We start from the raw sequence: 25,728 nt of genomic DNA on the forward strand, positions 1-25,728 counted from the left end.
CCAAATAATAACAAAACAACTGCACAAACATTTAGAGTAAACCTAATCTATTTTTAACAAAATAAAAGTTTTCCAAACCATATGAAATTAACTTAAATATAGAGAACATTTCAAGCTTGAAAAAGTCAGAAAAAATACTTTTAATATGTGCTTTATAAATACTAAAAAACAGCCATTATGCTAGTAATATGCATGCCATATTAAATTTCAGAGGTCTAAGGTGTTAGCGGTTTATTTTTCCAACTGTTTTGGTGACCTTGTAATATGTAGTTTATGTAAAACCATATTGTCTTACAAAATTTTGCTTCTCAAGCTCCTAATTTGAACAATGTTTAAATATTTTTACTGAACAACGCGAAAAACACTCATTAAGAAAAAGCCTTTTTTGCAATACGGGTGTCATTAGGTCGGTTGTACAATAGTTTCAGTCCATTTGTGTGAGATGTTGTTATTCCATTCAGGATCTGCCCAGCTAAAAGAGCACGGACTGAACTTTGATGTACAGCCCGGAGCTCCTCACTCCTTTCAGCAGTCCCTAGCGTGCTGAGTCTCCCAAACCTTAATTCTGCTTTAGTTTAGCACAGACAGAGAGAAAATGTTACTTTATTGAACATTTGTACATGTCTTGTACTTCGTTTAGGGGGTGGTTGTGGTACACCTCAGTGTGGTTTCTCTTGAACGAAACCGAATAGACTGGAAACCCTGAAGGGACTTTGCCTTAGCTGAATCTTTTTCTCTCATTAGACAACCTCATTATCAGACATTGATGTGTGTCTGTGGGCAAAATCAATTCATACCATTGATAGGAACAAACAGACCGCCTGCTAGTTCAGATGTCAGCTGTGTCAAATGAAGAGTGGAGGCATCTTCTACATTCAGCCTATTAATGGATTCTACTACTACTCGGATATTAAGTTCTTCTTTTATATAAAATATTATATTTATATTATAATATTTACTATATTCAGAATAGTATTATGCAATTAAAAAAAATGAAGAAACTCTCTTGTATATATATATATTAGATTTCTATATCAGTGTTTGTAGAAAATGATGTCATGTCTAATGTAACCTCATTTGACTCTTAAAGGATGTTGGGCATAATTGTAAGTTTGCTGCTAAATTAAAGCCCACTCATCTATATTTGATGGCAAAACCACTCATCAATCAGCGTATTGAGGTGTTTTTGAAATATGCATGCCGAGATGTTTGGGATGACTTTGATTTAAGACAACTGTCGTGATGATTAAATATGCCTTGGTGGGCAGTCATGCTTTGGCCATTTGCATGACAGGTGCTGCTTTGCATCGTCAGCATTTTGTTTCTGTCGATTGATCTCCAAACTACTTGTGAGTTACTGTTTACAAATTGCCTGAGACAGGGCTCTACTGACATGACCCTGCCTGCAATATGTTAGCGTTGCACGATACGTCCCATAAGGTCCCAGTGGAGCGTCCTGGCGTGGGCGGGCATAACTGCTAAAATTAATTGCTAGACAAAGTTGCTAATCCTGTGAACATGGATGCAGTGAGGTGGAGAACTCAACAGAAGTGTAGGTCAGTATTGGCAGTATGTTAATTGCTTGGATGGTTTGATTTTAATTGAAAACAGAGAAAACAGGTCTTAAAAGTGGGATCTATTTTTTTTTTTTTCTTGCTGGCCCTGTCAGACCGTTTGTTCTTGTTTAGATTTGCATGCACTACCACTTTTAATGTTGAAGTCGGTAACACTGTGTCCTAACTGTATGCGACGTGACAAGACTCCAGCGACAAGCAATTTGGGTGTCCACACACTAGACCCGACAGAAACAATCAAATATCACAGCCAATCAGAATCGAGCGGGCTCTCTCTGGATGCACTCTGCTCTCACAAAGAAACGGATAAGTTTATATTCTAATTCATAAATATTAGTCACACATATGCAGGTGGTAAAAAGTAGGAGCAATAGGAGTCCGGCAAGCTTTCTGGTGGTGGTCTTTGACTTTCCTCTGCCTTACACTACAACAAAGTGTCCCATCATCATCCTGAGACGTTATCGAAAGCCTAGCATTACCAGCTGCCCGGTTGCTCATATCCACACATCACCTTTGAAACTATCTGCTAACTCTGCCTCTGCAGCAGAATGGTGGCAATCGCATCTGATCAAGGTGAACAGATCCATGCAGAAAGTGCAAAAATGGCGAGAGCAGTCGGTGATACGCCTGCACACAAAATGGGAAAGTGCAGAATAGAGCGAGGCATTATGGGATGCTAATGGTGTCATTCTCTTGCCAGAGAGCCCAGAGAGGCCTTCTTGTTTCTATACTGCAGTGGAAAATGAGCTCTTATCTGTCCTTCTGAAGATAAGAGGCAGACCTCTCTTTCTCTCTCTTTCTCTCTCTCTCTCTCTATCTCTCTCTCTCTCTCTCTCTCTCTCTCTCTCCTTTCTGCTTCTATTTTTTAGACTTGAAATTTACAGTACTGTCTCTCGAGAAGATGCAGCTCACCCCAACTGTTAGAGGATGACAAACATTCCACCGCTGGTTTGAGATTCAGCATGCAAAACAAATTTTATGTGACAGAAGCACTTCCTGTCACGCCATGGCCTCTGAAATACCCCTGCTGAAGCTCTTGAAGCTACACACTAAACAACCGAAGAATGACAGTTGTTCTCCAGCGATTGTGAACCACCAAGAATGCTCTTTGAACGTTACCAAGTTGGCTTTGTGTGTTTCTCACCATTCCCAGAAGTCAACACAATGAGCAACGAATCCAGAGGTCGATGGATGTGTCGATTAATGCTGACGCAGTCAGCGGCAGCGATTCAGCAAAACAGCTGCATGTTTTCCCACGGTGGATAATATTTTATCGATTAGACAAGGCTTGAAATTTCTCACAGGCATTTAGCATGCCTTGCTTTCTGAAAATGTAACGGTTATTAGTTTACTAGACGTTCTCAAGAAGACCTTTATTGGATATTGCCGATTTGGCCTCCATGGACAGCGCCGGGGTTTTATATTACATTGTTTCGCAATCAAAACATAATTACCGATTTTCAGACACACATTTACTTTGAATCTGCTTTCCAGGGCCACTCTTTAAACCCGACCTGTTTCTCGAGATCAATGTGGAGACACTTAAAAGCATAGCAGTGTCCTTAACCACAAAAAGGTTTGTTTTAATTAATGGAGCTTTTCGAATCAATCAATCGTACATCATAAAAACATTCCACCTGCTCCCACAGGATAGGAAATGGATTGATAATAAATGTTTAATGGCTGAAAGTGAAGGTTGATTGTCTATTGAATTTTGTCATTTTATAAATGCATTTAAGAGACAGAAACAGCATTCTTTCTCTTTCTCTTTATTTGCGCCAGATTGCTGATCTATACGGAGCAGCCTTTCTGGAAGATCGAGACTAGACACAGAGTGTCATGTTTCAGATATATAAACATGCAGTTCAAGTGAATATATTTATGTATGGTTTTATCTTGAATTTATGATCATGTGTCTGACTCGTCCTTCCTTACCTTTTATTATGTGTATAGATCAGTTTGAATCGTGTGGACAAAAAGTTCACATTTATGCTTTCAACCTGTTGAAAGCTAAGTGTCTTTCAGCTTAACTTGATTGAAAAGGAACGCTTGCTCTGTTGCAAACCCTAAGCTGTGTCCCTATGGAAACCTTTCAAGGCATCATAGAAGGTGTAGGGGAATAACTCTAATGGAAATATATAATTTAATTACAAAATAAATGTAACTGTTACAGTTAATGAGAAAAAAAAAATTGGTAATTAAATTGCAGTTACTTATGAAAATGTTTAAGATTACAAAAGAGGTTACGTTACATCTTAATCTTAATTCAAGTGGAGAAGGATTTTGAAAGTCTGACAGTAATCAGTGTTGAGTAGGCTACTACTGTAAGGTTAACCCTGCCTGCTTTAAATGTTTCACAATGATGAACACTTGAAAACGTTCCTTAGAAAATTAGAAAAAACTATCAAAAAGTAATCAAATGTAATCAGTTACATTAATAAAGTAATTTAAATAGTTGCACTATTGTAAATTTTAAATTGTGTAACTTGTTATCTGTAGCCTGTTACATTTCACAAGAATCCTTCCCAAAACTGAAAAAATTAAGCTTGCTGCCGCATTCTGGATTAACTGTAACGATTTGATAGAACTGTCTGGAAGACCTGCCAAGAGAGCATTGCAATAGTCCAGCTTGGACAGAACAAGAACTTGAACAAGGAGTTGTGAAGTATGTTCTGAAAAAAAAGGGGCCTGATCTTCTTGATGTTGAATAAAGCAAATCTGCAGGACCGAGCAGTTTTAGCAATGTGGTCTGAGAAAGTCAGCTGATAATCAGGGATTTTGGCTGTTTTTGATGGAGTTTATAGTTGATGTGCCTAACTGGATGGTGAAATTGTGATGAAACAATGGGTTTGATGGAACCACAAGAAGTTCTGTCTTGACAAGGTTGAGTTGAAGGTGATGGTCTCTCATTTATTATATATTAATCTTTTATATATATAGACCTTCATCTGTTATATATAGTCTATCCTTCAGCCCTATTATATATTACAAATCTTTCCTATATATCCTTTCTAATCCCAAAATGCATTGCGACAAGCTCAATAATGTTACAAATATGTTTCAAACATATTTTAGGCAAGGTAAATAATTTGATAACTCTATTTTATATTTTAGTTTTGGTAGATTATTATCAATTAGATTATTAGAACATTATTATTATTATTATTATTATTTATGTTTTTGACAGTTTATTATATCATGCTTGCTTCGAAATAATCAAAATACTATATACAGTACTGTTTATAATATATCACTTGTTGACTTGTCCGTGTTCTCTCTTGTATGCAAGATCTTCCAAATCGGCCACTAATGAGGTTTCATTTCAGCTAGGGTGTTGCCTTAAAATGTAGGGAGAAAGACTGCTCACTAGGTTTTAGAACTGATCATTTGGCTCTAGGTGTACTGAATTTGTTGAAAGGGCAGAATACCTACAATAAGAAAGAATGAACGGTCTCAAAGGTCAGCATACACCTGAAGAAGAACAGGTTAGTTCTTCACACAACTTTTGGCTCTTTGATGCAGCGTGATATTATCCAATATTGACTCTCAAGTCACGTCAAAGAAACACACACAAATTCACACACAAGTACCCCTTTCAGCCCATTAATATTTTAGATGATTTGATTACATAATGATAGTAGACTGGTACTTCAGACAGATTTGATAAGAATGAACATAAAATGGCTGCCTTGGGTGAAAAAAAAAAAAAAAAATAGCACACAGCGGCTCTGAAGTGGATAGTTATTTAAAGGCTCTGTCATCCCAGCCTCCATGGGATGGCATGTACCCTGTCTAATCCCAATATAAATATTATGCTAATGACTAGCCGGAGCCCTCGATAATGCGGCTCACAGTGTGCAGTGATATGTTGTGTTGACGTGTTTTAGACCTCTCTTGCTTGTGAAGGTGAGCTTCATTTCCTCCAAGGAAATTCTTTTTTTTCTTGAAAGTTGTGTTGGTGCCATGTTTATGGATGCATAAAGGGTGACATTTGTATTGCATGGACAAAGCGTGACATTTGCATTGGTACAAAGCTGGCCATGCAAGAGTGTATGGCAGTTTATTATTCCACATATATTTTTGTTGCAGTTTGTATTCTGTCATAAGAGTACTTTCATGGGAAACTTCAAAAGCATCAAAGTGCTTTACATTCCCGCCCTCCGATCCCCTTCATATTACATTTTTATTGAGCAGGAAAATCGTTTTCCAACACTCTCTTACAGGGGACCGGGAAATTTTGATCTCTTTGGAGAAGTTTATTTTGTATTTTTGTATTTTTTTTCTTTCTCAGTTAGCTTGACGCATTTCAGGAAGTATTGCTTTTTCTCTCAAAGCTATTGTTTTATTGGGCAAATAAATCAATAGTTGTTTTCCGTTGTTATCCGACTCAAGAGAAAAAATGAGCACAGTAGGGCAACGAATTGTTTGTTTATGCAGTACACATTAGCTAAGTGTAATTAGAGTTTGGTGAAGAGATTAGTGTTTGGGTATTATAGCATAGCCCTAAATTACTCCTCTAAATCATGATTGTTTTGTTCCTTGTTGTGATTCTATGTAAAAACTTGTTTTTGCTGCTTGTTTGTGCATGTGTGTTCCTGTTGCACTGTATTAGTAACAGATTTTCACATAAAAAAAGCCGATTTAACTGATATTTTAAGATTAAAATATGAGGTATTCATCATACTTGGTGTTTAATATTCTGATTGCAGCTTGCTGTGGTTTAAAAGAAGCCAGAACCATAAGTTTGTGTGTGTGTGTGTGTGTGTGTGTGTCTGACAATATGAACTGTGTAACAAAAGCCAAACACTAAAATGTGTCACGGGTTTTTAGAATACATATTACCAGCAACACCACATGGAAATGCCAATAGATAAATCTAGCAGCTCACTGACTGTATTACAGTCAGGGCAGCTGGTCTCATTAAATTCGGAGAGGATTGAATTCTAAGAGGACAGCGTATGGGTGGCAAATTTAACTAACTATCAAACGTCACCAACCAAACACATCAGAGATCTCTGTCACATGAAAGGAATACCATAATCCTTGCTTCTGTTCAAATCAATTAACTAGTTTTTACAAAGACAGTAAAGATTAATTTAGTAATTCCCCAAAGAAAATGTGAATGCTCAGAAGTTGCTCTGTAAAATTATCGGAATTACTGGGGATAAAAGAAAAGTGGTAGGGTTGGTAAGATTTTGTTATATATATATATATATATATTTAAGAAAAAATCTTATGATCACCAAGGCTGCATTTATTTGATAAAAAGATAACAAATACATAAAAAATAAAATCCAAGTGCAAGATCTCAGTCCAAGCACCGTCCATTTAATCACCATTTATTATTATTGAAGTATACGGGAAGCTGATATTAATAGTTCACATTTATGATTTTTCTTTCTTTTCAATATATGGAGGTGAAAAAAGAAAAAGAAATTACAAAAGAAACTCCCTGTGCTTATTTTTCTGAAATAAACTCATTTACATGTAAAAATCTATAGGCTGTTAGTGTAATAAATAGTTCTTTATGTGCACGCCATGAACTTACTGTGACCTTTCTGCATTTCTTCAGCTTGCCACTTGGGACCCCATCCACGGACTGAACGGAACACTGACGGATCGAAAGCTTGAGAACAACATGCGCGGTGTGGTCCTACGGGTGGTCACTGTACTGGTACGTACCGGTACAGCTAATAATGTCAAGTCAAGGGCTTTACATGTCATCTTGCAGCTACAAAAGTCCTCATAACTACAAAGTTTTACAAGATGTCAGTGCTCTATTATTCACTGTTGCTCAGAGATGTCTTTCCTTTTACCTCTCTAATATAAATGACATCAAACTGACTTAATTAGGACTTCCTATGTCTCGGAGTTCCTCTGTATGACCGGACCTCATAAGGTCGAAGTAACCCCAGAGTAATCCATATTCATTTCAGTGAGCTCCAGAGGTCTGTTCACATCAAGTCACCCGTCTCTAAGTTCATTAAGAGTGAATTTTTGGGTGCGATGAACGTAGACCAGGGGAGATGGGTTATATTGAGATTTGAGTTTTGCTATCTACCCTCCAGCGCTGATTTGAGTGAGTCCCTGGAGTTCTTTAAAGATTCAGAGGTTTAAATTCTTCATATCCCTGCTTTGAAGTCGGTCAGAGAAGAAAGCGGTGATGCTGCTTCTCTGCGTCTTTCCGCTCACTCTCCTTTACCCCTCTTTTTCCTTTATTCTGTGATTTCTCGCCATGACAGAATGCTCTGTGAATAACTTGCGCCCACAATTGCTAACAATCACGTTAATGCTCCTCCCCCAGTGGCGGATGAGGGTGGAGTGGTGGGGTATGGAACTGAATGCACACATGCAGATGTTGGCAAACTGTAGATACTGGAGGACAGAAAGAGGGTTTCACAGTTTAAATTGAGACTTTAAACATTGTGTTGCCCAGACAGTATCTGGAGACTTCTGGAATTGTGAATCACCTTACTGGTCACTGACTGCATAATCACATTACAGTAGATCAAATATTTAACAAACAAACAAATATACTAGAATGTATAAAAGATGAGTGATTCAATTTTTATTTAGTCTAAATATGATTCTTATCCCCTGTACAATTTGCAGACAGTGAACCAATTGAACTCCAACTAACAATTGTCTTATGATTAATGAGTAGAGTTTGTTGTTACAGTACGTTTTTGTCATTTTGCACATTATTATAAACTATGTTAATTATTATTATTAATGACCTTGCCTTGTTATTAAAAGGCCTTGTTTGTATTTTAAATATTTGAAGAGACTTATTGATTTTGTGGGGTATCTCTGATATTATTTCCTGCAAGCCTTAGTGATCAAATCTTATTTTATTTTATTTTATTTAATAGAAGAGGAACATTCTACTTTTCTTATTTTTCAGATGCAAAATCAGATTCTATTTGGTTTGTGCTGTTCACACTGTTATGCAAAACAGATTTGTCAAATGAGCAGAAAGAAAAAACTGACTTGGGTCACTTTTGCCTGGAGTCTAAACAGCATTATCAATTAATATTATTATTTTATATTGCTATCATGTCAATATTCTGTATCTATTATGAATGAAAGTTGAGTTTGTCTTATCTGTACCACTGGAACTGAATGTTTCTTCCAAAAACCCTGTGATAATAAGACGATTACTTTTATTTGCAGTTCACATGTTTTCCAGCCAAGCATTCATTTCCATAGAGACTAATTGAAGCTGTGATGTCCTAGAGTGCAAAAATTTAATTTCTAGTTCAAACAATGTATTAAAATCAAGATGAAACCTTCCTCAAAAAAAAAAAAAAAAAAAAAAAAAATGAAGAAAGATAGAGTGCCAGTGCAGTACCATAAAGCCTTGTGGGTTGCACTTTATTTTACAGTACGTGTACTAACATGTACTTATAGTGTACTTACAGTGTATTTATCTAAGAAAGTTCTGGTAATACAAGGTAACTACATGGGGTAGGGTTAGGTTTAGGGGTAGGTTCAGGGTTAGTACCTAGTTATTACATAGTTATTGTAATTACTATAATAAGTACATAGTATCTACATGAGGAACAGGACTGTAAAATAAAGTGCTACCGCCTTGTGAAACATATGGTTAGGGAGGCAGGGAGCTTGGAACCATGGGATATGTTGTCATTTGTAAAGTAAACCTTGAGGTGGATGGGGAAGGCGCATGCTCCCTGCTGGTGGCTGATGGAGTGCTCCCTTTGGTCTTACAGCTAGTTGGTAGCGGCTCGCCGGATCCATGCAACTTAAACTCCCTGCTGCTCCCAGCTGCCCCAGTGGCAGGCGTGTCAGGATGCGCGACGTGCCAGCTCTGACAGCTCTTCACCAGTCTGAGAAATGCTGGTGCTGTGCCAAACACTGAAACTGACTGAGAACACACACACACATCTGCCGTGAAACCTTGCTGTCTCAATGCACCATGACACATGTTTTTGATTCACTCACCAGTGGATCATAGCTGCATGCATGAGAGAATCTTCAAAATGTCTGTAGAAGATGGAAGACTGAAGTAGTATAGTATATTAGTTTGAATTAATAGTGAAGTTATATGAATTATTATGAATTATTAATGAACACATAGACAAAAAAATATTAAACATTGTTTTAATTCATTCATAATCTTCATTGCATTGTTTGGTATTATCACATGAGATTTTACAACCTAAACTAGCCTTATCATATAAATTGTAAATAATCTTATTTAGATTTGAAATGATGTTTAAAGAGATTTATTGATCTTGACAGGAGCCTCAGGGATCCTCTCTATGATATAATTTCCTGTTCTGTGTTCCTGCACTGTCTGATTTGATTTGGCAGACTAAAGTTTTTTTTCAGATAATATTTTTTTTGTAGAAAAAAATCCTGAAAACGATATCATAATTTTAACTATATTTTGCTATATATATATATATATATATATATATATATATATGTATATGTATATATATATATATATATATATATGTATATGTATATATACATATATATATGTATATGTATATGTATATATACATATATATATATATATATATATATATGTATATATACATATACATATATATATATATGTATATATATATATATATATATATATATATGTATATATGTATATATATATATATATATATATATATATATATATATATATATATATATGTATGTATATATATATATATGTATATATGTATATGTATATATATATGTATATGTATATATGTATATATGTATATATGTATATATATATATATATATATATATATATATATATATATATATATATATATATATATATATATATATATATATATATATACTATATACGATATGCAGATAAGTTTGTTTCTTCATTGGAATAGGTTTGGAGAAATGTATCATATCAATTGCACATCAGTGGATCCTCTGTAGTGAATGGGTGCCGTCAGAATGAGAGTCAGTTAATAAAAAATAAAAATAAAAACACATCACAAAAACCCACATGACTCTGGTCCATCAATTAATGTCTTGTGAAGTAAAAAGCTTTGACCGTGTGAGAGGCAAATCCATAATTAAGGCATTTTAATATCTTCTCTTTCATTTCGTATCTCTTCTCTTCTGAAATCCATAATCCAAAATAATGCTTTACTTACTGAAAAAGTCTTTCCCCTTTAATTATATAGTCCCCATCTTAAAGGGGTCATATGGTGCGATTTAAAATTTTCCTTTCTCTTTGGAGTGTTACAGCTCCTGGGGAATAAAGAAAATCTGTGAAGTTGCAAAGACTAAAGTCTCAAGTCCAAAGAGATATTCTTTCTAAAAGTTAACACTCGTCCACACCCCCCGAAACGGCTCGTTCTAACACGCCCCCACATATCTACGTCAGTTTGTGGAAAGATTTGCATGACGCTTCCAGATATTCATGCAAAGAAAGATGGAGTACCTTTTTATTCTTGTTGTAGTATTGTTGTTGCCTCCACCCTGTTGTATAGACGCTGTGTGTTTCACTGTGAAAGTGAAACTACATTGTTTGGCCTTCCAAAAGAGAACGATATCTGCTTCATCATGCCTGCAGCTGATCCATGCTGGTCACTGAGGAAATACATCAACTTTGCACTGTGGATTGCCAAATCGGCTTTCACCGTGGACCAAGCGGCATCCTGCCTAGGGTCATCGCATGTGGTTGTTACAAGACCAAGGTACGCTCCTTCGTAGAATCCGCTTGCGTCACTGTTCTCAAGCCGCCCAGCTCTGCTCATTCAGGCCGGCCGCGGCTTACTCTAGACCAGAAAGCGAAACTACTTTGTTTTTGCCTTCCAAAAGAAAACACGACTAGAAGTAATGTTTATATCACGTTTATAATGGGTTTTATGTTTTTATCTCGTTGCTCCGGCCGGACAAAGCTTCACAATATGTTAAGAGGCAAAACATTTCCATCTCATACTTGAGGCATTCGGCCATTTACAATGTGCTGGAAAATCAACACGATTCACAAGGCGGGGCATAGAAGAGATACAATAATGTACAGTATGTGGAATTTTATTTTTTTGTATTTTTTTTTACCTTAAACCGCATAAACAAATTTCATTACACCACATACACATAATAATGTTTTTTTAGCAGCATCATATGACCCCATTAATGGTGAATGCATTTATTGCAAACATAGCATTTTGCTTCATAGGATGTTACTTAATTCAATGGAGTCATGTGGATTACTTCTGAATTATTGTGATGCTTTTATCGGCTGTTTGTACTCTCATTCTGACGGCACCCATTTACTGCAGAGGATCCACTGGTGAACAAGTAATGTAATGCTAGATGGCTCCAAATCTGTTGCATTGAAGAAACAAACTCATTCCTCTTAAATAGCCAGAAGGTGAGGAAAATTTGTCAGCAAATTTTCACTTCTAGATGAGCAATTCCTGTAACAAACAGTCTTATGACATTAACCATGCATACACTTAGAACCAGTGCCTACAGAATGATGTTATCTTAGCAACATGCATCACCTTAGCCTGTGTTGATCCATGCCTGCTATTGATTTCCATAGTAGCAGCAGAGATTGTCCACAAGATCACTGTACATGCAGTCATGTTGAAGGGATGGCCGTATAATGAGAAAGGGAATCGATGAAACATGGGTTAAACACGCGTGTGGGGAGCCGTACCCCTTCTGGGCCGGCTCAATAAGAGCAAGGCTACATCTCAATACAGATTAAAAAAAAAAACAACACTGGAGGAATCCTGTTAAAAGGGTCATTGTTGCTGTGCTTTTGCCCCTGGTCTAAGTGCTACAAATATTCTTCAGATCACGCTGATGACCAATTGGGCTGGGAGAATCCGGCAGGGGTCTCACACAGGCCCCTCAGGGGGAAGTCTGATAGATGGCACCTCTTGGCTATAGTGCGAGTTGGCATGCATATCCTCACTTCCTCTAATAGCTTATTGAGCGAGGGGGGTCTGGTGAGGATTAGAAAGCGCTGGCTTAATGTGCAGGCGGCATGCAGTCAATAAAGGCAGCTCCTTCCATGATAAATCTGCCTGACATATTCCCAGAAACACTTCAGACATCAATAGGGATTTGTTTAAGAAAATATGAAAAATAAACAGCGGGCTATTATTTTCACTGGGCCGCTGGAGCTACGCTAGCGTGGTATTGGTTCGTGATGGTATGTGTGCAGCGCTGTTGGAGACTCTGGAAGGAGATGTTTGCTGGTCACATGATGATTGGTCATTGTCCTATAGCTAGCAGCTGTGTGTTGAATACAGCCATTCAGGCCTTGCTAAATTGAGCTCCTTCAACGTCCGACTTACTTTGCAAGATTGAGTTCAGCAGAAGCAAATTCTGCAGATAAACAAGGTTAAACAAAGTTATGTAATTCGTTGGTGTTGTCAAGTGATTGGGTGTTATGTAAGAGTGATTTGTAATGGAATTCAACAAATAGTTCTAGTTTGTGATCAGTAAAGTAGAAAGTCAACTAGATTCAGACCTAATGATGTTAAAGTGAAAAGTGTCAGCTTTTCCTTCATATCTGTTCTTATTTATTTTTTGCATTTAGACTAAAATATGTAAGCTGTCATTCACTGATAAGAGAAGGGAGGAAGGTTTTTCACAAAATAAGACCTATTCCTCACACAGATTATGTGGCTTCAGAAGAAGTTTTTATTATTATTATTATTATTATTATTATTACATTTTGGGAGTTCTGTCAAATTTCTCCTTTTCGTCCCATAGAAATGTTAACATCATAAAGGCTACAGTAAGTTTGAAAATGACATGAGACTGAATAAATATCTGTTAAATTAGTTTTTCTTCTGGTTCTGTTTGGAATGTAGCACCCAGAATACATTGATTCTTTGAAGAGTGTAAGATGTGAAGAGCTTGAAAGTCTGGAGTCTTTAATGTTGAATAAACAGTTGTGATATGTTGAATGAATATGCCTTTTGAGAGGTATATTTTGAAAAAAATGTGTGTTGTGTGTTAAAAAAAAAAAAAAGTGGGGCTACCTTTGGTCTTTTTGGTTTTGATTAAGATGGCTAGATGAACCATATGTGCCCACGGTGATACTTTAATCTGGTTCTGAAGACTTCTTTCCTTTGTAATTTCGAGTTTTCCATTTCTTTCATTACTCTACAGAACCTAGTGTTGTGGCCTTCGAGTTAGTCTTGAACAGTCCTTAGAAGCTGAATTATTTTCAGAAATCCCCTCAATATTTTTCATTCTACCCTCCCTGAAGTTCAACTGATAGGGTTGTGAGAGAATAGTGCAGATGTACATATATCTCTGTCATACTTCCGTTGTTTTTGGAACTTGCTTGTCCTTGAGTCTTTTCTTTTCAGCATTACTGAGAACATTTCCACTGTTCTCACAGAGTCCTCGCTAAACTTCCTCCTTGTAAAAATAAGCATTTTCTCTATGTGACCTTCAGAAAGTCTCCAGAGCCAGTTTGGCAGTGTATGACAATGTTTGTAGACCTTTTATGAAACACCAGTAGGCCCAAGGCTCAGACTAAATCCAAATCTCATCGTATCCACCTCCACAATAGTCTGCCAAACTGGTTTGGAAGATCCAAGGAGACTCCTCTCGTCTTTATCAGTGGAGAACGACTAATCAATTGAAATGGCGGCCTGTCTCACTGCTTCAGAAGAACGGTTTCTTCTGCCATGGGCAGAGCTAATGCTTGTATGATGAGTGTGAATCCGGGTATAAATTTCCTTTAAAATCCTTTTCGTAAAGACTTAATTTCTTTGATGTGAGCACAGTAAAACCTTAAATCCCTAATTGAGCATTAGGGATCTTATGAGTCAGTCAGAACTCACTATGAATAATGTATGACTGATAAGCACCATCAAGTTAAGTAATGTTTTGATAAATGTGAATCTTTTTATAGAATTGAGAGAAAATGGTTTGTTCTGACCCATTTCTTACTGAACTTGACGTTTTTGTTATTATTTCAGAGTATTCATGCCTTCATTTTTTCATTTTTAGAAAATTATGAACTAAACTGTTTGAAGTGAACCATGTAAATGTCTGGAGAAACTCCACTTTTACAACTTTCAGTATGATAATGTTGGAATGTTAATAGTTTAACACGTCATTGCTGAGGAAGTGCTGTTAAGGCCGATTTGCCCTGGTGTGACAGTGAGAAAGTTTCCTCTTTTAAATTAATCAAAGATCGTCACTACAGTAGATGTTCTTTACCCAAATATGCCATTTCATTTGATTTATTTCCTATGTATTACATAAAAATTGACATTATCATTATTGTAGTATTATCATATAAATTATTTATAGATTTTACGTATTAAATATAAACAAATATGTCAAAACAGTAATATATATATATATATATATATATATATATATATATATATATATATATATATATATAGGATAATGTATGCAATCTTGACATAAAGTTAATAAAAAAAAATTAATCTACATTTTTTTATTCGTAGCCATTCTGTTTGTCAAGAGTACAGTTATCTTATATTTGAGAAAATGTTTATATATTTAAGCTTTATTTTTTTTATATAAATAAAAACTACTGCTATGTACTGTGTATTGGTATTTTCTTTCTTTCTTTGAGCTTATTTTCTGTGACAGTTTTGATAAGTTAATAGTATCATAAAGATTATGTGTGAATTTGTTTTTGTTTTTCTTTTCTTTTTTAAAGGCCTTCTGTGTCATATACTGTATATCCTTTTCCAGAGTTCCTTCAGTTCCTCTCTGGCTTGAGTTCAACCCTGTAGTCTTTGTGGGATAAGCCCAGATCCTCCTGTATTCTCTGTAAAATGCACTCAACTACCCTAAAAACAAAGCTATACATATTTACTTTCCTCACATTGCTCTTGATTGGATATGACGTGGCACTAATTCCCCTCTGACTTTTTTCTCTGAATTATTCCACAGCTCATAAGAGGAGTTTAAAGCCAAGTGACATTAAGCTTTAGCCCATATACAGCAGCATTGCCTCCTGCTAAAAATCAAATCAAATTATTAGCTAAGCTGCTGTAGGAGCTTATGCATCTGCTTCAGGTAAACACTTGTGTCAGCTCCAGGAACAGATCTGCCACCCTCAGAATCATGAACGTCAAACTGTGTTCTCAGTAAACTATTTATGATACCCTGCTGACTCTAAAACTGGTGCCCTCACTTCCCTCAATATCTTTAGGCATTACCTTTGGACTGTTTTTGTATGTGTCTCTTAATACTCTGTGACTCTTTTTGTTGCTTTTAGCTCAGTGATTTAGTCCCTTTATAAGTTGATAAAATGATTTCTCTGCTATTGCTCTTTCCAGGAAGAACCATTTGTGATGGTCTCAGAAAATGTGCTTGGCAAACCTAAGAAGTACCAGGGTTTCTCAATCGACGTATTGGACGCCCTGGCCAACTACCTTGGCTTCAAATATGAGATCTACGTGGCCCCTGATCACAAATATGGCAGCCAGCAGGCTGATGGAACATGGAATGGTCTTATAGGAGAACTGGTTTTTAAGGTAAGACACAATGGCTATCTAGGATGTGAAAAATCGTAATTTAGGGAGCATGAAATTAAATGTACTGAAGCTACACCTTTACTATCTCTCTGGGCCTTAAACATGTCAGTTGCATTGCTGTCTATGCAGGGTCAGAAAGCTCTCAGATTTCATCAAAAATATCTTAATTTGTGTTCTGAAGATAAACGAAAGTCTTATTGTTTTGGAATGAAATGGATTTTTCATCTTTGGCTGAACTAACCCTTTAAGTGTTAATCCTTATTTAAAGCTGAAACTATCATTTCAAACTATTTTAATGATGTACTGTAGAATTTTTTTGGGCGCAGTCAGCACTGCCTTCCATAATACAGTCTGGCTGAATGCTGCAGATCTTGGGCTTTTCAATTTCCATAGTATTCCAAAACAGTCTGCACTACTTTGATAAAGAAGAGCACAGATTTCATGTGAATGAGGGAAAACCTCAAACTGAAATGTTGTCCACTGGCAGATAAACAAAAGGCAAATCTCGCAGCAGTGAGAGGTCAGATACACATTTTCGGGTCCATTGCTCCAAAACTCCTGCTGTTTTCCATTCCACAGCCTTTTCAGTTCTGTGACACACCTCCATCCCTACTGCTTCCTGCGCTGAGAATATTCCTCACCACTGTTCGGTCAGAGGAACAGAAACATGTGCCACAGTGTACTGCTGCTTATCTTCATTTCCAGAGAGATAGACCAAATGCAAGGAAAATATTAAGGAGCACTAATCCCATTGTTATGGTCTCTGTTGACACATTGTTTTCCAGCAACTTCACATCTGTGTGCTTTCATGATACACAAAACCTTTGATGTTTTATTCGGTATTTCAGCATCAGCAAAAGAGGTTTCAATTTTCTATTTGTTTTTTGTGTTCTGATCTTATAAAAACTATTTTTAAAAGGCTGTTGTGACATGATACAACAGGCCAGGGCATTACAAAGGCGGAGAATAATTTCTTTACAAATGTTTGTGATCAATACCATTCATTTATTTATTTACGTTTGAAGAAATTTATATTTTTATTCAGCAAGTGTGCATTAAAAATGGATGACTGAAGTGACAGCGCAGGCTTACATCGTTACAAAAAAAAATTATTGAATTTTATTAGAATCCCTGGAAGGATCATTCATGTGACATAAATGCTGCTGAAAATCCAGCTTTGTCATCAAAGGAATACATTATATTTTATAATGTATTAAAGTAGAAAACATTTATTTTAAGATGTAATATTATTTAAAAATTTTACTGTTTTACTGTATTTTAAAAACAAGTAAATGCATTCTGGTTAAGCATGAGAAACTTATTTAAAGCATCTAATCTCACACACTTTTAAACTTCAGTGTATATTTATATATACTGCTGTATTTCAACCCAAAACTCTTGTTTAGAAGCTCACACAGAATCATATTATTTTGTGCCAGGCTTTACTTGGAATATCATTATCAATCAGTATATCCATACAGTAGATTACTTTTGCAGAGTATATAACCATTCTGCTTTTCTAAGCATTTTTTACCTGACAGACCATGAAATTAGCAGATTTAGTCAGCTGTGAGTTAATTTTCTGTGTGGCGGCATAAAAAATGACATCAGGACATAGTGCTTACTTCATGCACATGACTTTTTTTCTTGTTACACAATAGATGTAGATGTGTTATTTGTTGGATGCTTTACAAAATATGTAACTTTACTTTAATGATGCTTTACATCATTATGTATTGGACGCCATGTCTGGCTGGCTAGAATCCTGTCAGTTAAGCAAAAAAAAAAAAAAAAAAAAAAAAAAAATCCATAAATAAATGATTAAAGTTCCCATTTGTTACATTTTTTTAACTGTTTCAATTTGCACTTAGATGTTTTATAAAGCCAGCACTTGACAATCCCTTTTTTAAAAATTATATTTTCACAAGTAAGTGGTGAATTTTTCAAAGCTCTTAATACTCTCCTAACAACTCATCAAAAGGTAATTTTTTATATAAAATATTGCAGCATATGTGCAATTGACTTGGTATAAAAGACAAAATCGTAAGTATCACAAAAACAGAGTGTTTCATCAATACATAGCTGTCATTTGATTTAATCGTACTTATAATGTAGTTAATGTTGAATAAATTATTATAAATTCTTTTAAAGGTATTATGGATTTAGGATGTCTATTTGTTCCTCAATTGATAGCTCTGCATTACAAAAGAGTAAAAAAAAAAAAAAACATTCAGCACCTCTAGGGAACAGTTTGAAATGTATTTTGTATTGTTTGCTGTTGAATTAACTGTTGAACTACTATTATTCAGCTGAAAGAAAAACAATGGGGAAAAAAAAACAACAACTATCAAACAGTTTATCTTACAATATCACAGAAAACTTGATTCTTCTCATACGGCCACTTACATTTAAGTAATAACTCAACAAAAAGTTAGTTCAGTAGATTTGTATTGATGTACAACTTACAGGAAGTCAGTCTATCCAGTCCTCATTATTCTCTTCTCTTCTAAAAGTGTAGTTTGTCAGGCCCTTGTTATAAAGCAGGCAGTCTAGTACTAGCAAGTTTCAGGGTCGAGACAATCAGAAAGGCACTTGTTGTGAGGATTAACATTTGAGAAGTGATCCGGGCGCCGGATGCTTCTCTAACCCTCCTCGAGCACAGAGGTCCTATGGGGGTCCCTGATCTCTGAAGGTGGCCAGTCAGGTTAATGGGAGTCAGACAGGTGACACTGGCTCTCGTCCTATGATAATGGCATGCCTTTGTTCTGCCGACGGTACTGTCTCTTGACAGGAACTCTCTCAGGTTGCAGAGGTCTCATCTGATCTCACCGCTGCGGTGTGCACTAAGTCACAATCATTTTCAGGACTGTCAAAAAGGAAAGAAAGCATGTTAGATGTTGTTTAGCATTTTAAAGCCATAAAACAATATTAGTTTTGGCAGCATACAGGGTTGCCTCAGTATTCACTGGAGGAAGATGTGGATATTTTTATTTATTTATATTGCTAAATTTTGACACTTACTGACTGAACATAATGGAAATTAGCATTTATCATTAAGCTAATCTCTTTTTGAAGATGAGATTCCAAATGGAAATAGATTTTTACATTTCAATATGTTTGTATCCAAGTATTGAAGATTGATGTTTTTTACCCTGTGTTTCTCCATATAGACATAAGGACTAGATATAGTATTCAAGGTATGCATTTTTCAGTCCCTGAACCCAGGAGTTGAAGCCATGACCGTGATGTTGCAAGCGCCATGATCTCCTGTTTACGCTACTTGTACAGTATATGCCAGTATGTCACAATAAGTGTAGTAGAATCTAAATTATTAATATATTATTATAAAATTCATAACCTATTATAATATTTTTAAAAAGCATTTATTTTGTATTTATAGATTACAAAACAAATGTACTTAAAAAAACGGGGACCTCAATTAATGTTTCATTGATATAGCCAGTTTTAACTGATTAAATGGATCGAATGAATCACTATTTGTGCTACTGAAACCCGAGGCAATGTTAAAGTGCTTATATCATAAGGAATCAAATTTCCGTTGATTTTGTGACAAGTGTTTTATCATGTACATAACTTAGGGGTCTCAAAACATTCTTCATAGAGATATTTAACTGACACTAACTTGCAAAAACGTATTACGCAAAAAGGTAATTTTACATTTAAAGAGTTCATTTACACAAGTCTGTAAAGGCACAGAAAGGAAAAACACTGTTTTTCTGTTGCAGCTCATTTGTTTAGTGTTCACTGGAAACTGGAATCCATTTTTGCCAAATACTTTTGTAAATATTTCAATATTTCAATATTTCAATCATTTTATATCTTAAGAATTTAATATGATTGTTAATGTGTGTTTTCTGTGAAATTCTACTCTCATTTGCAGTTTTTCAGTGTTTGGATTGGCCCAATATTTTTCTTGTTTTATGCTGTAAGTGTGCTGCATATATAAATGTGTTCTTTGTGTGATCTGGTTTTAAATGTTGGTTCTCTGTGTGTCTTTTTGCTGGGCAGAGAGCAGATGTAGGTCTGTCAGCCCTGACCATCACTCCTGAGCGGGAGAGTGTGATAGACTTCACCACTCGCTACATGGACTACTCCGTCGGTGTGTTGCTGAGGAAGGCGGAGAGGACGGTGGATATGTTTGCTTGCCTGGCCCCTTTCGACCTGTCTTTGTGGGCTTGTATCGCCGGCACAGTGATACTGGTGGGCACTCTGGTGTATCTCCTCAACTGGTTGAACCCTCCCAGACTGCCGATGGGTTCAGTCTCCTCCACGACCCTCTACAACTCCATGTGGTTTGTCTACGGCTCCTTCGTTCAGCAGGGTGAGTTTGTGTGTGAGCGTATGATATGCTTTGTGTTGAAAGAAGAAAGGAGATTCAAGAGTAAGAAAAAAATAGAGATATAGAGGACAGCAGGGCAGAAAGATAATTTGAAGTTCTCACTTTCTGTTTAAAGAGTGTTTTGTGCACCAAAGATTATATATGACAAAAGGAGGAAAATACAGAGATAGAAGTAGTCAAGGGAATGTTGAAATTATACGCAAATCTTATCTGCACTTTCTGATTTTCTTTCAAATTCTTAAAGGGTCAAACGCTGTTTTTTGGACAAATCAAAGAGTGGGAGTAGGGAAAGGGGAAGAGTAGTCTTTAGAAATTGGAAATAAGAAAAAGAAAGATAAGGGAAACTGCTTCAGTGGCTGTCAACATGTTGAGCGAATATCAATCGATGTCATTAATTACCAACGATATTTTGGCATGTTTTACTACAGATGGTTTGTTAAAATGCTAAGGCCAATTCCAATGTTACGCATGTGACATTTGCAGTCACAATGTGAAATGGAGTTTCTGAGAGCAAGTACTAATTATAGCACACCATTTGTATGCATTTTTCTAAACCCCTGCAGATCTCGCTGTAGATTTACTTTCTCATTTTGGAGTGATTAACTTGGGGAATGGACAACAATGAACATTTATTGTTTTTATGTACTCTGGGACTTCTAGAATCCAATAACAACAATACCTACAGAATGAAAGTTTGTGATGATTATTGTCTTTTTAAGGAAATATGGACATTATAAAAAGTTATAAAACTTTATAAGTTATAAAAGTCTTTAATGGACAGATGTCTTTAACATCTATACACTACACAACTGCACAATTACATTACATAATTACTACAGTTTAATGTATGTTGCCCAAATTGATCTATCTAACCATTTAAAAGAAAATGGCAAATGTGCAATGACTTGTGTTTTAACATCTGCTTTGATTTAAAAGGATGTGTTGTGTAGACTTTAGTTAGACCAATTAGATATGGACCGAATAAGCATTTTGAGTATTTTGAGGAAGTCGTGACCTAGTGGTTAGAGAGTTTGACTACTAACCCTAGGGTTGTGGGTTTGAATCTCGGGCTGGCAATACCACGACTTAGGTGCCCTTGAGCAAGGCATCAAACCCCCAACTGCTCCCCAGGCGCCACAGCATAAATGGCTGCCCACTGCTCTTTGTGTGTGTTCACAGTGTGTGTGTGTTCACAATGTGTGTGTGTGCACTTTGGATGGGTTAAATGCAGAGCACGAATTCTGACTATGGGTCACCATACTTGGCTGAATGTCACGTCACTTCAAGTGTATGCATTAGATGTAACAGTAATTGTTCTTTCACTGTTGCATACACTTTTTATAATGCATACACTTGAAATGCTCAAAATGGTTTTTATATGAGAAAATGTCCCTACATGTGTGCCTTTGGTTCAGTTTCGTTTCATTTTCAGTTGATATATTTAAACGCAAAAATGTGTCCTTTGAAAATCTTCATGTACTGTAGATTTTTAAAGCCATCAAACGTAGCTTGTGTTATTGTGGTGAACAAGTTGTGTTGGGGGAAAACAACAAAAATTCCCTTTAATTATTCCATTAGAACGCATTAATTCAGTAAAATTGAGATCTAAACGAGGTTAGGTTCTTTGGGTAAACACTTCATTATCCAATGGAAAGGTTGACATTTGCATGGAATTGTACTTAACCAAATATCAGTAAATTTACATGAGCTGGTTATAATGATGATGATTATAATAAGACAGCCTAATTGCTCCCTTGTATCTGGGTCCATTTCTGTTCTAATTACACCTTTTTTTTTTCTTTTTTTTTTTATATCTGCTTCTTTTTGAAACATGCTTATTATGGTGAGAAATCAGTTTATTTAATGCGCTTTCATTAGACCACTAAAAGCAAGTACGGTATCTTTCTAGAATGAAATTGTTTAAATGGAGCTGACTTCATGCTGTGGAACAGGCTACCTGTACGTCGCCAGATCAAATAGAGGCGCAAACGTATGCGGAAAAATTACACTGTGCGCTCACATACATTCCCCCAACCTCTTAAAATATCACTATCATCCTTTGTCTTGCACCCCTGTTTGATGTTTTGCAGAGAGCTGGTTGTACAAATACACCCTATCTCTAAAACAAGAGAGGAGGGAACGGGGAGAGAAGGGACGTAGCTGGAATGGCATAGCTAGAGTCGCTGTCTTTGATGAGCCACTTTCATCTGCCTCACAAAGACCTCTGCCTCTCTCCTCTGATGCGGCTTGACTTTTTGTTTTATATATCCTCCTTAAATAAATTCCATTTCCATATTCATTTCTGTGCTGCTTCTTGCTGTATTCCTTATACAGAGAGAATTAATTACATGTGAGCTATTTCATGATGTTGGACCTTTCTAGTTCATAGTAATATTAACGGAATATTCTCAGTTCAAAGTCAATTGACTGCATTTGTGGCATAGTATAGATTAATACTTGAATTTAGTGGTTCTTAGTTGGTTTTGTTTTTTCATCTGGTCTGCAACTTTTGCAAGGAATTGTAAAGCGTGTGACACAGTTAACACATGCTGAGTAAACTAAGCCCTCAGTTGGATTTCAATTAAATGTACTTTTTGTAACTTCTTTTAAATCCCAGAAGATCTACCAGAAATGTTTCTTTATCTGTGTGCGTTTGTAAGTAAAACGTGTAGATTTGTAATTAATGCCAAGCTCCCTGATGTTTTAAGCTTACTAAAGGAGCCACGTTAATTAACTCAGAAAAAGCATTTGTGCTAAAGGATCTTTGAAGCCGACCACTGATTACTCCGCAACCTTTCTTGCGTATACTGTACTGTAGCTTAATGAACTGTAATTCACATTTTCCATTTATAATGCACTGCAGTCTTTAAGCACTTTAACGAACAGCACTTTTTACTGTACTGCATCACTATAGATACTGCAACACATAACAGATGTGCAAAAAAAATGCAAATTCAGCATTGCATCGGTACATACAGTATGTTTTATTTTAGCTTCTTATTTTTCTTTATTAAAGTATACAGAAATGGGCATGGGGAGCTACAGGAGGCCTTCCGATGCTTAAGCCCCAAATGTTTCAGTAAAGCCCCAAATACAGTATGTTTTCGTTTTTGTTTTCTTAATTGCCTTATGTTTCCCACAAAGTTTTCAAGCCCAGTCACATATATAATCATTCAAAGCTGCAATCTGTTCTGGAAATCAGACGTATTTGTAATTGTAGTTTATTCTACAGAAAAATGAAAGCTCATTTAAATTACTGCTGACGCCTTCTGTTGAGTCAACATCCCCAAAGAAATTTGTAGTTTTTTGCAAAGCCTGGTAATTTTAAGAAAAATCTGATCTTTATTTATGACTCAAGCATCCATTTTAACATCCTGCTAAATTATAGCTTTGTCATACTGTATATACATCTCGGACTATAATATTTCATAATATTAGATAAATTATAACTTAGAATACTAAAAGAAGGTGTAACCTTTTGTTTAAGCATTTGTATTATTATTAATTTTTTTTACTTTATTCATATAACATATCTAGGCATGGCAACAAGGCAGAATTTTAAGAAGAAAAACATATATATATATATATTTTTTTAATTTCAGGTTGAACACTAAAGCACATCCACACTGTGAGTCAGAGTGCTGTCCTCAAGGCTGTCAGCTCTGACTAGGTGTAACACTGTTAACATTTACTAGTAAAATATACCATATTTCAGTATTTCATCAAAGAGTAGATCCCATAAGCATCCAAAGACAAGTTTCAAAAATCCTCTGACCCTTGAGCATCCCTTAAGTAGGTTAGGCTTTGTGCAATTATTTAGAAGTGGTTTTAGGGCATATACGTTTTGTTAGAGTTTGGGCACATACATTTACTTTGGAAAATATAAAAATCTAATATTCTTCCACATAAAGTTTATCCACTGAAACAGGAAAGTCATGGTTGTGTTTGATAGTAGATCTCAAGGGCGTTTTCTCTTGCGGTTCACAAGTCGTCACAGAGGTGGGTTAATTCGAAGTGCTGTGGCATCAGAAGAGAATAAAGTGAAACAGACTAAAGGGAGGTGGAAAAAATAGAAATAGGGATAGGTGACGGGTTCAATCATCCTACCTTTCAAGTGGCTTGCAATTAGATGAGTTTCTGTGGCACACCAATGCAAAACACAGTTCGATATGTTCTCAGAAACAAACACACACACTCATAAACATTTGCTTCTTTCTTCATTCCCCCCGATTTGTGTTCACACATCTGTTTAACTCGACCCCCACCCCTCAAACCAACCCTTACATGCATACACACACTAAAAAGTGTAACGTCACAATGAATATGAGGGCCACAGGCCTCTATCAGCGCTTTCATCTCGGCTCTTCTCTCTTATTCCTTTCATCTTCGTTCTGACTGAGCTCCCCCTCGTTCCACCATCAAGTCTGAAATATGAAAAGCGCATACTCCAACAACTCTTTTTTTTTTCAGCCGCATCATACGTCAGTCTGGAGAGAGACATTATAATGGCTTTGAAGAACCCTGTTTTTGTCTGCCACTTAGAGAGGAGAACAGAACAAGCTATTTTTTCTTTTTCGGCTTTTTTTTTTCCCCCATACCACATGTCCTTTGCCTTATTAGACCCAGTGCTGGGTTCCTCAGCACAGCACAGGATTTGCTCTGACTACCGTTAGCTTTAATCTGTACAACCATGGGCAAACCAACACACAAACACCCTCAGTTGCTTGAGGGTCTTCGTCATTCCAGCATTTGAGCTTATAGACGGGTGCTCACAGATGTGGACAGGAAAAGTCTAACACCAGATGACCCTTCAGACAAAAATTAGACAAACCGAGAAGACATGCATTTCAGGAAGTGCATGAAATGTCACAAATATTAGCCTAGAGGGGCTGCAAGCTTTGAAATGATTCAGAGTTTTTTTGTTATTTTTTTCATCGGGCCAAGGACGCCCTGCTGGGTAATACTTAAAAGTGGGAGTTGCGTTTTAACCCTGGCCTAATAACGTTCATTTAGCACCATATTAATGTATTTCCATACATTTTTTTTTATAACTTAGCATTCCAAATAATCATTAAAATTCACAGTCATATACTTTTAATGCATTTTAAAATATATATATATATTAGTGCTGTCAAAATTAGCGCGTTAACGCATTCGATTAATTTGAAATATTTAACGCGTAAAAAAAAAATACCGCAATTAACGCAGTTGCAGTTTTTTTTTATTTCCAGTTGTGGCCTATGTGTGTTCAACGTGCAAAGAAATACGGATAAGACCAAGGAAGGACTTTTAGACGGAAAGT

At 36.1% G+C, this 25,728-nt stretch overlaps 1 protein-coding gene across 4 annotated transcripts in view; it reads left to right on the forward strand.

Moving 5' to 3' along the window:
* Positions 1-25,728, forward strand: part of LOC127963998 (glutamate receptor ionotropic, delta-2-like) — a 409,530-nt gene that overhangs the window by 294,075 nt on the left and 89,727 nt on the right. For all 4 annotated transcript variants that reach the window (XR_008154973.1, XR_008154974.1, XM_052564133.1 and 1 more), the window contains exons 9-11: positions 7,147-7,248; positions 15,869-16,066; positions 20,096-20,408. Coding sequence is in view for 2 of the 4 variants with exons in the window: in XM_052564133.1 (XP_052420093.1) it covers positions 7,147-7,248; positions 15,869-16,066; positions 20,096-20,408 (613 nt within the window). In the remaining 2 variants the exon portion in view is untranslated. The remainder of the gene's footprint in view (positions 1-7,146; positions 7,249-15,868; positions 16,067-20,095; positions 20,409-25,728) is intronic.

Source organism: Carassius gibelio, chromosome B8 (genome assembly GCF_023724105.1).
Source record: "Carassius gibelio isolate Cgi1373 ecotype wild population from Czech Republic chromosome B8, carGib1.2-hapl.c, whole genome shotgun sequence".
In the NCBI taxonomy this organism is placed as follows: domain Eukaryota; kingdom Metazoa; phylum Chordata; class Actinopteri; order Cypriniformes; family Cyprinidae; genus Carassius; species Carassius gibelio.